Source organism: Rhinoraja longicauda, chromosome 2, assembly GCF_053455715.1.
Source record: "Rhinoraja longicauda isolate Sanriku21f chromosome 2, sRhiLon1.1, whole genome shotgun sequence".
Classification (NCBI taxonomy): Eukaryota; Metazoa; Chordata; class Chondrichthyes; order Rajiformes; family Arhynchobatidae; genus Rhinoraja; species Rhinoraja longicauda.
Window position 1 is genome coordinate 100,477,207 of NC_135954.1, and position 17,868 is coordinate 100,495,074.

General features: G+C 45.7%; 1 protein-coding gene across 1 annotated transcript in view; it reads left to right on the forward strand.

Annotated features, from left to right (window-relative positions):
* Positions 1–6,978: 6,978 nt before the first annotated feature.
* LOC144610643 (uncharacterized) overlaps positions 6,979–17,868 on the forward strand; it is a 99,587-nt gene continuing 88,697 nt past the window's right edge. Inside the window, exon 1 of the mRNA XM_078429503.1 lies at positions 6,979–7,432. Coding sequence (XP_078285629.1) covers positions 7,080–7,432 — 353 coding nt within the window. The 5' untranslated portion in view covers positions 6,979–7,079. The remainder of the gene's footprint in view (positions 7,433–17,868) is intronic.

Below are 17,868 nucleotides of genomic sequence, written 5' to 3' on the forward strand. Positions count from 1 at the left end.
CACTTGGAGTCTCAATGTGGCCTCCCCTACACTGGGCGGACCAAGCGCACACCAGATCAACGTTTTGCCGAACACTTACTTGGATTCTGTCTGCTGCGGGCATCTGGAGCTCTGGATTACATGCGATTTGAACTCTCTATTCTCACATCGATCTGTCTGTCCTTCACCTTCTCCACTGTCAAAAGGAAGCCAAGCGCAAATTGGAAAATAAAATACCGCATATTCTGCCGTGGTTGTCTACAGCCTTCCACAGATGTTGCCTGACCGGCTGAGTCACAACAGCACTTTGTGTTTTATCCAAAATCAAAGGTTTGTTTTGGATAATGTACCTGCATCAGTGAAACATAGAAATATACATCAGAGGTGCAGGAATAGGCCATTCGGCCTTCGAGCCAGCACCGCCATTCAATATAATCATGGCTGGTCATCCAAAATCAGTACCCAGTTCCTGCTTTTTCCCCATATCCCTTGATTCCGTTAGCCCTAAGAGCTATATCTAACTCTTTCTTGAAAACATGCAGTGATTTGCCCCCCCACTGCCTTCTGTGGCAGAGAATTCCACTGATTCACAACTCTCTGGGTGCAAAAGTTTTCCTCATCTCAGTCCTAAATGGCCTACCCCTTATTCTTAAACTGTGACCTCTGGTTCTGGACTCCCCAACATGGGGAACATTTTTCCTCCATCTAGCCTGTCCAATCCCTTAAGAAATTTATATGTTCCTATAAGAATTTTATGTTTCTATAAGATCCCCTCTCATCCTCCTAAATTCCAGTGAATACAAGCCCAGTTGACCCATTCCTGATACCAGTACCCTGGCATTACAGTTATTTCCCTCGCTGCAGAAAGTATTAGCAATGGGTGGGAGCACAGGGGAGAAACATAAAACCTTAATACATATCAAAACATCAATTTTCAAACTTTCCATTTCTGATGAAATGTGATGGATTTGAATTTTTGCTTCTGTTTCTTTGTCTGGTTTTATTTTGCAATTCCAATATCTGCCATACTTTGCTTTCACGAAAACGCTCTTCCTTTTGATAATTTCTGAATTCAATCAATTATTTTTCCCAAATGGTTGACTATTGTGAGGAAATAGGATTACTGCCAGTCAGAACGCACATAAGACGCCCAAAAATCCTCACGTTGACTCTCTTGTCTCACAACAACGAGACGTGGTTGGGTTCAGGGGAGGTTTGTAATCAGAGGGAAATATCTTATACAGTACATAGCATATTTAAAGGTGGTGTCATACTGTTGTGTCTTCGGGTTTGATGTCCTGATAATAACGACACAATTCAGGTTGTTTCAGTTGCCTTAATTTACTCCTTTATTCAGCTCCTTGCCTGTGTGGCGTAGTGATACTGAAAAGTGCTTACATACCTAATCACAGTGTGTGTGTGTGTGTGGTGAGTGTGCCTGATACAAAGTAGTGCAGGAGGTTGGGACTGCTACAATGAATATGTAGCATATGTAACATCCCCCCTTCTCAAAAGAAAAGAATAAAAGTTAGTGACACTAGAGGATTTCCAGAGCGAGGGTGGCAATCCTGTAGCAGATACCGTGGGATTATTCTGCCCACATTCATGGCATTCTGCTTTCTACTATACTACACAACAAAATATATAATGGCAGCTTGTTTTCTTTCAGGTAGTGCGTAGCCAGTCAAGAGTCATGTCTTGGCGTGACTTGTGACTTGTCCCTTCCAGTGCTAGCGATAACGCGCTGGGGGTAAGATGTTGCTCCTGGATCTAGTAGATCTGGTTGTTGCCTGCAGTGTTGCACTCGATGTATTGGTGACTTGTTGAGTCGTTTCCTGGCCATTGGTTGGTGCTGGTTGACTATATAACTCACTGGTAGCAGTTTGTGAGAATGTGTTGTCATCAATGGCAGGTGTTGCTGTTGCTGTGGGTGGTGTCCTAGGAGTTGCTGGTGTTGTCTTTGAAGTTGCAGGTGTTGACATTTCAGGTGTCGGGCGGATGTGAATTCTGTTTCGTCTCAACTGCCTGCCCGGTTCTGTCTCTATGATATATGATTTTGGGGTTCCAGCCCTACTGGTGATTTGTGCTGGGGTCCATTTCTTTGTTATTGGATCCTGAGCATGTACGTTTTGGCCTTGAAATAGTTCAGGCAAGTACTGTGCATTTTTGTTGTATTGTTTCAGCCCCTCCTCCTGGGCAGCTGCCAATTTTGCCCTTGTTTCTTCTTGGTCGATAGGGGGTTGGATTTTGCTTGGCAGGGTGGTTTTGTATTTCCTGCCATTTAGCATTTCTGCAGGAGACTTCATGTCAGCCTTTAGTGGAGTTGCCCGTAAGGATAATAGTGCCAGGTTTGGATCCTCCTTTGCCTCTCGGCATTTTATTAGTATTTTCTTGGCTGTCTGTACTTGCCTTTCAATAAACCCATGGCCCTTTGGGTAATGTGGTGAAGATGTTGTGATTTTGAACCCGTATTCGGTGGCCAGCTCTCTGAATTCCCGAGATGTGAATTGGGTTCCATTGTCACATACGATCTGCTCAGGTATTCCTTGCTCTGCAAACAACCCTCTAACAATTGACACAATTGTTTTAGCTTTCAAGTCCTTTATGTTTCTCACAAATGGGAATTTGGAGTAGTAGCAGGCCATAATCAAATACCATTGCTGGTTCTCTGTGAACAGGTCTGCTCCGATGGTTTGCCATGGCCGGCTTGGGATATCACTGGGTGTCATTTCCTCCTTCTGTTGTGAATTCCTGTATTTTTGGCATATGTGGCATGTAGATACCAGCTTTTCTATGTCCTTGTACATGCCTATCCAGTACACAGCGGATTTAGCACGGAGTCTGCACTTTTCCATTCCTAAGTGTCCTTGGTGGATCTTTTCGAGGATTTCTTTTTTCATGGACTTGGGTATGATGATTCGTGATCCGGCCAGCAGGACTCCATTCTCTACCGAAATATCATCACGGATGGTCCAGTATTCGCGGAGGATAGGCTGAACTTGTTGTCTCTTTTCTGGCCACCCCTGTATTACCATTTGGGTGAGGAGCTGGAGTTCTTCATCTCTGGCTGTTTCCTCTTTAATCTGTTCCAGCTTCACGCTTGTCACACTCACAATGTGGTGGATCTTTATGCTCAGCCCTTCCATCTCTTGTTTGTCATGTGTTGATAGTCTGGATAGGGCGTCAGCTAGCAGCAGGTCTTTTCCTGGCTTGTATCTGATGTTGTAGTCGTAGCTCTGTAGCCTCAGTAATAGTCTCTGTAGTCTGGCTGGTGCTTTGGTGAGGTTTTTTTTTCCGATTTGTTCTAGAGGGCGGTGGTCTGTTTCGATGTCGAAATACCTTCCATATAGGTAAGTGTGAAATTTCTCGCAGCCATAGACTACTGCTAAGAGTTCTCTCTCTATGTTTGCGTACCTTGATTCTGTAGGAGTGAGTGCTTTGGATGCATACGCAATAGGTCGGCCATTTTGTATCAGTACTGCTCCAACTCCTCTCATGGAGGCATCAACTTGGAGTGTTACAGGTTTCTGTCTGTCATAGTACTGCAGGATCGTTTCTTTGCTGATGAGTTGTTTTAATTTCCCAAAATCTTGGCTATGTGAAGCACACCAATCAAATTCAGCGTCGTCTTTCATCAATTCACGGAGATTTGCTGTATGATTAGCAAGCTTAGGTATGAAGACTCCCATGTATTGTATGAGCCCTAGGAAACTTCTTAACTGTTTCTTGTCTTTGGGTTCCTCCATGTGGTTGATAGCATCCACTTTTGTAGGGTCCGGTTTCACTCCTTCTGCAGAGTAAATCAGTCCAAAGAATTTGCACTCCCTTTCTTTGATTATGCATTTGTCTGCATTGAGCTTTATGCCGGCTCTTCGAGTTTTTTCCATAGCCTCATGGAGGTTGTAATCATGCGTGTTTTCATCTCTGCCGTATACTTGGATATCATCTGCTATCCCGATTGCCCCTTTACAGCCTTTGTATGTTTCATCTATTTTCCGCTGGAAGACATCTTGACTCACCTTCAGCCCGAATGGGAGCCTGTTGAATCTGAATCTGCCAAATGGCGTGTTGAAAGTGGTGAGCATTGATGACTTCCGGTCTATTTTGACGTTCCAATATCCATTGCTAGCATCCAGCTTGCTGAACACCTTGGAACCGGCTAGTGCGGGTGTGATCTCTTCAAGGGTTGGAGTTGGATAATGGTCGCGCTTCAATGCATTGTTCAGATCCCTGGGATCAAGGCATATCCTTAGTTTTCCGTTTGGCTTTTCTTTGATAACAATTGAATTTACCCAATCAGTTGGTTTAGTTATTGCTGTGATGATGCCCTTTTCTTCCATTTCGTTTAGTTGTTCCCTTAGCCTCTCTTTCAGTTCAAGGGGAACACGGCGGGGTGGGTGGATCACTGGCTTCACACTGGGGTCTACTGTGATATGGTATTCGTATTCCTCAAAACAACCAACGGTATCGTCAAAACACTCTGGGTACATGTCCATCAATTCTTCTTTGTTCCTGATGGGCGGCCGGTTTTTGATGGGTATGTTTCTGTCAATTCTGCAGGAGTTTGTCTTGATTTCATAGTTGATTGACACAATCTTCAGTCTTTGGCACGTGTTCAGGCCGAGAATAGCAGGTCCTTTCGATTTAGTGATGAAGAAGGGGCATTTCACTTCTTTCCCTTTGTATGTTCCTGCTATGATTATTTTGCCTAGCTGTGGGATTATGGAACCTCCGTATGCAGCTAGGACTACATCGCTACTTCCAAGGATTCCTTTCCTGACGCTGCCATCTTTTGTCATGTGTTCAGGGAATATCTTTCCGTAAAGATTGACTGGTAAGATATTGCTCTGGGCTCCAGTATCAATTTTGAGCCTTAGATTAATCGTTGTTCTTTTCTTTCCCACTTTTTTCTGTAGTTGTATTATAGTATATGCTTCCTCTCTGTTGCTATGTGTTTTGCTGTTTCCCATTTCGTGGACGTCAATGGTCCCAACGGAAAGGAATTCTTCCTCAGAGGTATCTGAGGTTATCTCCTCTTCCTGTTGGACGTGTGCGTGTATTTGTTTCCTTCTCGTATTTCTATCGTTCTTTGACCATTGCTGCTTTGGCTTGGTGCTGTATGATTTTGTTGACCTACACATTTTCTTCCAGTGGTTAGGCCTCCCACATGAGTTGCAGGTAGTCCCGTATGCTGGGCACGCCCTGCGATCATCAAATGCATGCTCTGTACCGCAGTTCCAGCAGCTTCTTTGGCTTGCTTGTTTGTTTGCATGCCTAGAAAATGTCTGCTTTGGAGCCTTTAAGGTGGAGCCAGGGTCACGTTTTGAGAGAGCGTCTATATTCACTCTGGTGCTGCTCTGAGATGAGCCAACTTGAAGGCAGAGGGAGGACATTTGTTTCCTTGTGGCTTCGAAAGCTCTGGCAGCATCTACGGCGTCTTTTAGGTTGAGGGTGTCTTTCCCTATTAGGGACTTTTGGACCTCTTGGTGGGCGCACCCCCATATTAGCTGGTCGACAATTCTGTCATCTTCATCACCAAATCTGCATTTCTTGGCCACGTTCCTTAGTCTCGAAAGGAAAGTGTCGGTTGTTTCTTGTGGGTCTTGTCTTAGCCCTTGGAACTCATACCGATGGATTCTGTGGTTTGATTTGGGCTCCATATGGTTCGCAAACCTTTCAAGGACTATTCCCGGATTATTGCAGTCAGGCTCTGTTAAGCTCCAACTGTTAAAAATGTCTAGACCCTTCTCCCCGAGCCATAGTAAAATATAACTGACCTTCTCTTCATCTGCAGTTCCTTTCAGGAAGCTTTTAAATGCCAGCTGGCTCTTTTGTTTGAATTTCTTGAACGCCTCCACCACATCATCGGCGTCCCAGTTCATCGTAGGGTGGAGGCTCATTGCTGCTGTGGAGGCCGCCATCTTGTGTTGTTAGGCGGGTGCACAAAAAAAATCAATTTCTCTGCAGCCGCTGTTCCTAATTCACAATAGCGATTCACAATAGCGCGGGTTTTTACTCGAAAGTCACCGCTGCCACCATGTTGTGTCTTCGGGTTTGATGTCCTGATAATAACGACACAATTCAGGTTGTTTCAGTTGCCTTAATTTACTCCTTTATTCAGCTCCTTGCCTGTGTGGCGTAGTGATACTGAAAAGTGCTTACATACCTAATCACAGTGTGTGTGTGTGTGTGGTGAGTGTGCCTGATACAAAGTAGTGCAGGAGGTTGGGACTGCTACAATGAATATGTAGCATATGTAACACATACAATATACAATTACCCCCCCCCCCCCCCCCCGGGGATAAATAAAGTTCTGTCGTATCGTATACAGATTGTGCAACGGGTAAAATTTGCTGCAATCGCTAGAAATTCAAAGCAAGAGCAAAAACAAATGCAGAAAATCACGCGGGAGAAAAGGTCTTTCAAGGGCGGGAAACCTTCATCAGAAGTGATGCTAAGTGTTCATATCGAAGGTATTTATTCACAAAATGCTGGAGTAACTCAGCAGGTCAGGCAGCATCTCAGGAGAGAAGGAATGGGTGACGTTTCGGGTCGAGACCCTTCTTCAGATCGATGTTAGGATGACACTAAGTGGTCATAAAATGCACACGTTGTTTTGCCTTGGACGCAAAATTCCAGGGGTTGCGATAACTGTAGTTGATCTGGAAAAAGATTTATTTTCCCCACCAAAAATGCAACCTGGCCCACCCCCCCTTCCCCCAGGTGTGGAATGAGGTGGGGCCCGGGGGGCGCTCCCTTTTGTTTTGATGACGCGGCGGCGGTCGCCAGGCGATGGGCCGGGGGAACAAAGGGGTCGCGCAGTGCGCGGGCGGTCCTGGGGGGCTGGGGAGCGGGCGGCAGCCGCGGGTCACTATGGCAACGGCCGCGGTTCCACTCATCCAGCGGCAGCGACAGCCAGCGATCGCGGTCCGGTGGGGGTGGGGGGAGAAAGGAGGGGGAAGAAACAACGTTAAAACAAAAAGAGAGGGAAGACGTCGAGCCGTGCCGCCCCGCCCCACCCCACCCCAAGAGGGGGAAATCTCTTAAATGTTTTATTTCAGTGACGGGTGGGTGGAAGAAAGCGATGAGAAGTGAGTAAGATGGCGGGCGGCTTTGGCCTAGTGATCCTGGCTTCGTGCCTTTTGACGGTGTCCAGCTGCAACGATTCCAAGAAGACGATGGTCGTGTTGCACCACAACGAGTCGACCCTGGCCGAGGAGCGCGCCGTCTGCCCGACCATGTGCCGCTGCTACGTCAACATCCTCTCCTGCCACCCGGAGAAGCCGCTGGGCTCTCACGCCCACGACGACGCCTCGGTCTTGGGCACCAAGGCGCCGCAGGACGCCTCCCGCAACAACATCACCGAGAGCACCGGGAACGACACCCTCACGCAAGTGCCCAAAGGAATCAGAGGCACCATGTCTGGCAATGTCCTGACGCCGTTCACCGTATTGTAGGTGTTAATATTGCAACAACAACAAAAAAAAAACCTCCCAAAACAAAACAGGAATGTTCCAGTTTAAGAATAAGTTTCTTTTAAAACCAAACAGCTAATTTTATTTTTTTGCCTGCGACGACATGAGAAATAAAAGGCTACGCCTCCCACATTCCTTCATCAAAGAGTTCCATCCCGTTTCTTTTGTGGCACATGCTGTGTTTCCAATCTCTGAAATATTAATCCACATCATGGTTAACTGGTAAATACCCGTTCAGTTGGTCGAACGAGTTAAATTGCAGTTACACCAAACTGCAAGGCTCGGACCAATGGCACCGTGATTGCTTTCATCTCAAGGACTCCCACTGTTTCAAAGTGATTACCCATCGCTATAACGGAGCGAATTCAAGGGGACTGGACAACATACTGCCTTTGTCAGTGATTCCCACGTCCCATAGAGATTTATAGTAAGCAAATATAATAAGAAATAGTAGGAAGATTGGGCCAAACAGCCCATCAAACCCGCTCATCACTAAGATCATGACATGAAGAAATGTCCCGAGCTGAAACGTTGCCTGTCCATCCCCTCCACAGGGGTTACTGACCCGCTGAGTTACTCCAGCACTTTGTATTTTACTCGAAATTCCAGCATCTGCAGTTTCTAGTGCCTCCATATCTGATGTTGTGCATGAGTCCCTTTTAATGGTTGCAATCATTGCAGACCCTAATTTGAATGCAATTGCCATTATTGGTCAAATTGTCACTTTTATGACAGTGAAGAATGGCTTTGCATGGAATGCGATAGTGACAGTGCAGCACAGAAGAGTATGAAGTCTACTAAAACCCTGAAGTATAAGCCTTACTATTCCCCAGTGTATAGTTTGAATTCACGATTAATTTTCTGGTTTATGGAACATGGTGATTTATGGCATGCCAGTAGCGTCTTAAAGTTAGGCATTGAGCCTAATTTATATCTTCTTTAACGTTTTAAAAGATTTAAAAAATGTTAATATTTCCTAACAACTTTACATATAATTCATGCAAAAATCTCAGTGTGTATCAAGATGCCCAGTGTTGCTTTGTTTGTACAATGGTGTGGTGGTGATAGGATGTTGGCTAATTAAACGGATGAGAAAGCAGAGGATGAGGAGGATGAAGCGGCTGGGGATTGTTCTGTCAGAGCTGCTGATACAGCCTTCTTAAGAACTTGTCCAAGGAAGACTGCACGCTAGTCTTTTCTTGATCATACAGCAAAATTATGTTAATCAGGTATATTTCTGGACTTTGGTGGTGCTGGATTGGCAGATTTTCTGGACTATTGGTTGTTATTCCTATTAATGCCACAGCATGCTTTTAATCATTTTTTAATTTTATGCAGTAATATAACTTTTCCTGTACACCTAGTAAGTTCAAAGAGAGGGCAGAAAAGACCCTGGTGAGTCACTGTATCTCGGTAGGCGTGGCAATAATAAACCAATATCAATTTCAAATATTCCCAGAAAACACTTGCACAATTTTATTCTGAATCCCATTGATATTTATCGACTTGATCTCTGCCAGGATGGATCTTGATGACCTTGTTGATATTGTACCTCTTCCAAATGTCTTCAATGTTTTCCCATTCTCTCCATCCATAAATGGATACCTTGGTTACTGGACAAGTAAAATACCTTGGAGGTTGCAATAACCTTGATCCATTGGTTGCAACGGTGAGATTCGTTTGGTGGCACGTACATAACGCTAATATTTTGGGGAAAATCATATAAATAGGCAGAGTCCTCAGAGGTGTTAGCAAGAAACACAAGGATTTTTAAGAGTACCCTTTGGTTTGGCAATACACTTTTCATGGAGGGATTACGTGGTTCCCAAACCAATCCCCAACTAGAACATAAGACTTAGGAGCAGAATTAGGCCAGTCAGCCCATCGAGTCTCCTCTGCCATTCATCATGGCTGATATTTATTTTTCCTCTCGACCCCCTTGCTTCTGCCTTTTCACCATTTAGAAAGTAGTCTGCCCCATGTTTTTAGGTCACCATCTATGGGCTACGTTGGAAAGGTTTTTTTCTACATTGCCCATAGTTCCACCCATTTTTTGTCTTCGTCATCTTGATTTTTTAAATCACATTCTATAAGATGATTATAAATTTATTAAATTCATATGATTTGGAGGTTACTACCAAAGCATCCCCAATAATTGTACTTTATGTTTTCATATAAATTTCAAATATATTATGATTATTTTGAAATATATGATTACTTTGTGTCTGTGGAATTGCAATGTTTGGTCATCCACTAATGTGGTGTTTTTCCAAGAACAATTTATAAATGTTATCTTTCTAATTAAATTGGTCCTGAGCCACTGAGGCCTAAGAGTTTTAAGATAATGATATTTTCAAAACAGGAAGTAAGGTAGATAAATAGTAAACTTATAAATGGTTTACCCAGGTTCATATACAATCTTTTAAGCAACATTGTGGATGTAAATTTTAAAGTGGGTTTAAATGAATATTTTTCAGTTATAATCACCAAGGAGAATGTAATTGCAGTTGGAGATTGAGAGGGAATGGTGAAATTCAAGAAAATTAAAAAGGAAAATAAATTAAATGTCATAGCAGGTCAACAGGTTGGATATATGCTTGGATCCTGATGAGGTGTATGCCAGACTGCAATGGGAAGCAAAGGAGGAAATTGCTGGGATCCTTACAGAAACGTTATATTCTTTTTTGGTCACTTGTGAGGGGCCAGGCAACTGAGGACAACAAATGTGTAACTTTTATTTGAGATGTACAACAGGGATAAGACAGGTAATTAGAGACCAGTGGATCTATAATGTCAGTCATAGGGAGGTTATTGGAACACTTTTGAGGGACAGGATTAATATATACTTGGCTTAGTCAAAGATTGTCGGCATAGTTTTGTCAAGGGGAGATTCTGTCTGAACCGTTTGAGTAAAATTTTGAAGAGGTACCAATGTGTATTTTTGAGTTTAGCTTGGTCAATGTACTCTTTGTGGACTTTATTTGTGTGGTTGATGTAATCTATGTTGACAGACCTTCGACAAGGTCAACGTGGGAAACTAGTCCAAAGGTTTAGAGCTCATCATTGCGAGCAATTCGGCAAATTGGATGCAAAGCTGGTTTGGTAATACGAGGCATAGGATGTGAAAGTCACTCCTGTATTTGGAATCTGCCAGCAGTGGTGTATACAGACATTGTTGCTGGGATCCTTATTGTATCTTATGTACATTAATAATTCAGGTGAATGTAGCAGATATAGTTAGTACGTTTACACATGTGAGCCTGTAGACCCATTTGTTGTTTTGTACCTTTTCTTTAGTGATAGCGATTGTTGTAAGTTCCCCTTCCCCTTTGCACATGAATTTTAGACTACTATTGGAATGATTTTAATATTTTTCAAGGCTGATACAAAATATTTACTTAAAGTCTATGCCATTTCATATTATTAATTCCCATGTCTTATCCGCTGAGGACTAACATTTATGTAGTTATTCTCTTCTTCTATGCTAGTAGAAATATCGATTAACTTTTTACATTTCTTGCTAATTTATACTTGTAATCTATGTTATCCTTCTTAGGTGTTTGATTATCCTGTGCTGGTTTCTAAGATTGTTTTTTACCATTTAAAAATTATTAGAGGCATAGATAGGGTAGACATTCAGAAACCTTTTTTCCCAGGATGCGAATATCAAATATTGGAAGGTACAGCTTTAAGGCAAGAGGGGTAAAGTTTAAAGGAGATGTGTCTTGAAAGCTTTTTGCACAGGGAGTGGTGAGTGCCTGGAGTGTACTGCTGGGAGTGGTGATGGAGGCAGAATTGATAATGGCATTTAAGATTTTCTTTGGATAGGTATTTGCATATGCAAGGAATGGAGGGAAAAGGGTTATGTTGCAGGCAGATAAGAGTTGATCTTGGCATCCTGTTTGGCAAAGACATTGTGAGCCTAAAGGCCTGTCCATGTCTAGGAAGGAACTGCAGATGCTGGTTTAAACCGAAGATTGACGCAAAAAACTGGAGTAACTCAGTGGATCAGATAGCACCTCTGGCGAAAAGGAATAGGTGACGTTTTGGGTCTGAAGAAGGGTCTTGACCGAAACTTCACCAATTCCTCTTCTCCAGAGATGCTGTCTAACCCGCTGAGTTACTCCAGCTTTTTGTGTCTAGGCCTATTCCTGTGTTGCACTGTCGTTGTTCTAATCTTACCTGTGTACATATGTAATCTTATGGTTTCCATGCCTTGCTCATCTTGCAACCATGTATTTCTAATAATAGTCAAGTCATTTGTTTCCATTGCGCCATTAATCCATCTATTTTATTTGTATTCAGCTGAAGTGTCTTTAATTTTATAATTTTCCTATGTTTGCTTATGTACCTGTCCACATGTTTTTGAAATGCTATTATAGCTGTCTCAATTAGTATCCCTGGCAGCTTGATTCATGTACCCATCACCCTCTGTATTAAAATGTTGCCCGTCAGGTTCCTATTTAAATCTTTCCCCTCTTACCTAAAATCTATGCCTTCTTGTTCTTCATTTCCCTACCCTGGGAAAAATATTTTGCACATTTGCCCTATTTATTCCTCTCAAGACTTTATACATCTCTCTATCACACATTGTGGCTGAGCCTTTAGCTCCAATTAATAAAGTCTTAGCCTGTCCAGCCACTCCCTCGAGCTCAGGCCCCTGAATTTTGGCACCATCCTCATAAATTATTTTCTTACTTTATGGCATCTTGTGGCGGTCTCTGGGGATTAGGCCACTCCCTGGGTCGAACCTAAGCTATGGAGGGGCAGAGTTCATCCCTTTGTCTGTCTCTTGGCTTAGAGAAGAGCAGTCGTTAATAAACAGCTTTCCTGAATCTAACTGGCGTCGAGCCTCATTCCACACCCGACACCGCTACATTGGTGACCCGATGTTCCATTGTTGATTATGATGGATGCCAACGTGGACCCGATCGCTGACCAGGACAACCTCAACGCCGTTTCCCTTAAACTACCCACGTTTTGGACGGCTGAACCGGACATCTGGTTTCAGCAGGCGGAAGCGCAATTCAACCTCCGGGGCATCACGAGCACATTTTTGAAAAGTGGCACCTTTTCAACAAGTTTTTAACTCTTTAGTTCACTTGTGCGATAAAAGTCGAATCACATTATTTTTAATTGTTTTTTTATTGCATGGCCTTGAAAGAACTTTCTGGAGTCATTATTTTATTTGACCAACCTCCCAGTGTTTCGAACTGTCTGCTCAATCTCCTGTGATGCGTTGGTGGCCACTGGCATCTGGGGAACCAAAACAAACCGTGACGTCATAACCTCCTCTCTGACTGGCAGTTTACCTCGTCTTTCAGTACTAGAAGAACAACGCAGTCAGATCAAATCTTTCGCACTGACTCTAAAGAAACTTTGTGATACTAGATGGGTGTCCAAAAGGTCAGCAGTAGAGGCAGTCTTGCAGAATTTATCAGCACTGGTAGTTGCTCTACAAAGAATTCTGGATGGTGAGATAAAAAACTGTACTCCTAAGCAGCTCGCTGAGGCAAAGGGTATACTGGAAACACTCAGTACTTATGAATTCTTAGTTCTTATATTCTGGAGTAAAGTACTAGACAAGGCTTTAAATTTATCCGCATATTTACAGAAAAGTAGTCTAGATCTGGTAATGGGTTCTCATTTATAATATGCAAAATGAATATGAATCTCAATTCAAAACTTTTTAATTGTGTTTTGATTTTCAATACAAAATAACAATTATGTACTTCCTTTAAAACTATCTTCCTTGTGTTTTGATTTTAAACACAAAATATAAATGTATAATGAGTTTAAAATTGTTTGGTATGTGTCATGGCACCTTTTTTTATGTGTTCGCTCCCCCTAAGTTTAGAACCTGGCTACGCCCCTGGTCACGATCGATGCTACTTGCTATTTTTACGTGGTCGGGGCACTCGATCAGGCTACTGCACGCAGCGTCAAACCTTACCTCCAAGCTCCGCCGGTGGTCAACAAATACGCTGGGCTGAAGGCGCTCCTGCATCGGCAATACGGCCTCAGTGAGTTCGAGGGGCGGCCAAGATCTTTCACATGGACGGCCTCGGTGATCGGCGCCCGTCCGTCCTGCTGACTGAGATGCTCTCCCTCCTCAACGGCCGCACGCCCTATTTTTTGTTTCAATATGCCTTCCTGCAGCAGCTTACCAACGACATCCGCTTACAGCTGGCTGCCGACTTCGTCGCTGACCCGCAGGCGCTGGGTGAACGCGCCGATATGCTCTTAATGGCCCGTCGGCGGTACGTCAACGCTCTTGATCGCGCCTCCGAGGCACCGGCAGCCATGCCACAGGTCGGTACTTTCAGCGATCGGGTCTCCGCCGTGCCTCAACGCCCTGCACACCTGCTCCCCGCGGCCGTTCCGACTTCCTCTGCCGCCGCACCGCAACAGCCGGCCCCGCAGTCTGCTCCATCCGCCACCAGCCGACCTCGCTGGTGTTATTACCATCAGCGCTGGGGCTCTGCAGCTCGCCTCTGTCGCCCGCCGTGCTCCTTCTCGGGAAACACCGGGGCCGGCCGCCAGTAGTCCCTGCCGCGGTCGGCCAGATCCAGCGCCTCTTCGCCTGGGATAGGCTCTCCGGAGGTCGCTTCCTTGTGGACACCGACGCCGAGTTGAGTGTCCTAACTCCTTCTCCTGTGGACATTCGTGCTGGTAAGAAGGGGCCTGTGCTCACCGTGGTGAATTGTAGTCCCATTTCCATGTATGGCGTCCACACCGTGCTGGTCATCCTCGGGGTGTCACTTTACCTGGTTGTTCACCGTCGCGGAAGGTGAGAGGCTTGTGGTCCGTGTACGCTGTGAACACCCGACCCTCCAGAAAGTAACTGAAGTGGCACACCGCCAAGTACAGGGCAAGGAGCTCGCGATCAAAGGCACTGTAGTTGCGCTGAGCGTCGGTCAGATGACGGCTGAAGAAAGCTAACGGCCGCCAGCACTCGTCCACTAGCTGTTCCAACACCGCTCCAATCGCTGACACGGAGGTGTCCACCCTGACGGCAGTTGGTGCGTCCTCACGTGGATACACGGGCATCATGGCGCGGGCCAGCGCTTCCTTGCCCCCGTCAAAGGTCGCCACCGCCTCGGCAGTCCACTGCAAGTCTTTCCGCTTACCCGTCAACAGGTGAAACAGCGGGCGCATGATCCTGGCCCTGGATGGAACAAAACGGTGGTAGAGTGGAGCAAACGCTGACGCTGAACGTCCACTAGAAGGGAGTGATCCCAGAGGAAATCCGCTCCCAGCAACGGTCACGCGGCTGAAGCTGGCTCATGTGGATATTGATCAGCTGGTGCGGGTTGCTCAGCCTCGGCCTCGGGGCTGCCCTCCGGTTCCTTGGCCTCCGCCTGGGCCTGCGTCGGTTCCTGCGCTGCTGGCGGTGCGCACTCGGGCCGGGTGACTCGTGCGCCCCTCTGTCCATTTTGTGCCTTCGGTTCTGGGTGGGGGGTTGGTCCTGTGGCGGTCTCTGGGGATTAGGCCACTCCTTGGGTCGAACCCCTCGGCACTAGATGGACAGATCTGGGGGGATGGCCCTAAGCTACAGGGTTTTCTTGGAGGGGCAGAGTTCATCCCTTTGTCTGTCTCATGGCTTGGAGAAGAGCAGTCGTTAATAAACAGCTTTCCTGAATCTAACCGCCGTCTAGCCTCATTCCGCACCCGACACCGCTACAATCTTTCCTATAGCAGGGTGATCAAAACTGAACGCTGTACTTCGAGTGCAGTCTCACCAATGCTTGTACAACTGTAACATAACGTCCCAACATCTGTGTAAGAAAATAACTGCAGATGCTGGTACAAATCAAAGGTATTTATTTCAAAGTCCCAACATCTGTATTCAATTCCCTGACAGATGAAGGCTAGTAGTGTCAATAGCCTTCTTCACCACTCTACCTGCGACTCTGCTTTCTGGAAACTACATACTTGTAGTTCTATAGGAAAAAAACTGCAGATGCTGATACAAATCGAAGGTATCACAAAATGCTGGAGTAACTCAGCGGGTTCTCAGGAGCGAAGGAATGGGTGACATTTCAGGTCGAGACCCTTCTTCAGACTGATGTCAGGGGAGGGGGCGGGACAAAGAAATGATGTAGTTGGAGACAGGAAGACAGTGGGAGAACTGGGAAAGGGGAGGGGAAAGAGGGACAGCTATCTGAAGTTAGAGAAATCAATGTTCATACCACTGGGGTGTAAGCTGCCCACGATGCTGTTCCTCCAATTTGCGGTGGGCCTCACTATGACAATGGAGGAGGCCCATGCCAGAAAGGTCAGACTGGGAGTGGGGGGGGGGGGAGGGGGGGGGGGGGAAGTTAAAGTGCTGAGCCACCGGGAGATCAGGTTGGTTAAGGCGGACTGAGCGAAGGTGTTGAGCGAAACGATCGCCGAGCCTGCGTTTGGTCTCGCCAATGTAGAGAACTTGACATCTGGAACAGCGGATGCAATATATGAGGTTGGAGGAGGTGCAGGTGAACCTCTGCCCCACCTGGAAAGACAGTTTGGGTCCTTGGATGGAGTCGAGGGGGGAGGAAAACGGACAGGTGTTACATCTCCTGCGGTTGCAGGGGAAAGTACCTGGCGAGGGCATGGTTTGGGTGGGAAGGGATGAGTGGACCAGGAAGTTACGGAGGGAACGATTTCTGCGGAAAGCAGAAAGGGGAGGAGATGGGAAGATGTGGCCAGTAGTGGGATCCCGTTGGAGGTGACGGAAATGTTGGAGGATAATTTTTTGTATACTCTGGCTGATGGGGTTGGAAGGTGAGGACAAGGGGGACTCTATCCTTATTGCGAATGGGGAGAAGGGGGAGCAAGAGCAGAGCTGTGGGATATAGAGGCCTTAGAGAGAGCCTCATCTATAATGGAAGAAGGGAAGCCCTGTTTCCTAAAGAATGAAGATGCCCTAGTGTGAAAGACCTGGGCGCAGATGCGGCATAGATGGAGGAATTGGGAGTAGGGGATAGACGTTTTTACAGGAGACAGGGTGGGAAGAACTTCATGCCTTAAACATTCTCATCTAAATTGTTATACATGACTTTGTTCTGTATCGTGTCTCCGTTCCCGTTGCGGCCTACCACCGGCCATGCACCTGGGACCACCTGGGTCTCTGGTTCGCAGAGCCCGCGGTCCGGACTCACCACCTGCGGCGCTGGCTGCCTGCGAATGCTGCGGGAACGGCTGCGACTCGTCTCCGGAGGCTCCGGCGCGGGCCGCGTGGACGTCGGAAGCCCGCAGGCCCCTGGATGGGGGCCGACATCGGGAGCTCCGGCAGCGGCAGAGGCAACGTGTCCGCCCGCCCCGAATCGCGGGGCTTGGGTCGGCCCGCCACGGACCTTTCACCATCCGGCGCGGCCTGAAATAGGCCGCGGGATTTTTTTTCACCGCCCAGCGGGGGCTTCAATATCGGGAGCCCCGACCGCCCCGACGTGGCAACTCCAACAGCCTGACCGCGGGACAAGACGGCAGGGAAGAGAAAAAGACATTCTGGCCTTCCATCACAGTGAGGAGGGACTGGAGGAGACTCACTGTGATGGATGTTTCTTTTTGTTTGGTGTTAGTTGTGATTGTATGTGTTATTGCATTTTTATTGATTAATCTTATTGGTCTTATTGTTCAACTGCAGGTAATGTTTCATTTTACTACACATTTATGTGTATGTAACAAATAAACGACTATTGACTATTGAAATAGCAATGTGCCCACCACTGTTTCCTGAGGAACACCACTAGTCACAGACCTCCAGACTGAAAAAAAATCTCTGTTTCCTTGCATTAAGCCAATTCTGTATCCATTGAGCTAGTTCTCTCTTGATCCCATGCAATCTAACCTTCCAGAGCAGCCTACCATATGGAATCTTATCAAAGGCTTTGCTGAAGTCCATGTAGACTACGCTATCTTCCTAACTGACACAAAAAATATTTTACAACCTGCACAACCTTGGTATCTTCCCTATCATATTTTCTTTGTTCTCCCTACTCCTTTCTCTCTGAAACTTGAAATATTTTTTTTTCTGTATTTCAATTCTGATAAAGGATAATTAACTCAAAATTATAATTCTGCTTCTTTTTCTACGGATGCTGGCTGATCTGAGTATTCCCAGCATTTTCTGTCTTTATCATTGTATATATTTAGGAGTTTTGGGAAACAATGAGTTTGAAATATTTTTGGGAGAAATTCGCAGGTTAGCTGAATAAATGGATAGATACCAGATGCTGTTGGAAATAGATAAAAGAGATAATACAGTTTGAGAAAACATAAGTAATTAAAGTGTGCACTTGCCACTGGTAATGTTTGAGATTAATAGAACTTTTGAGTGAATTGAATAAATATTTGAAGCAGAGGAAGATATGTATGTGGTAAGGGGGAGAGAGCAAGGGAAAGACAATCATTTTGGCTAACTTTGGAAGCA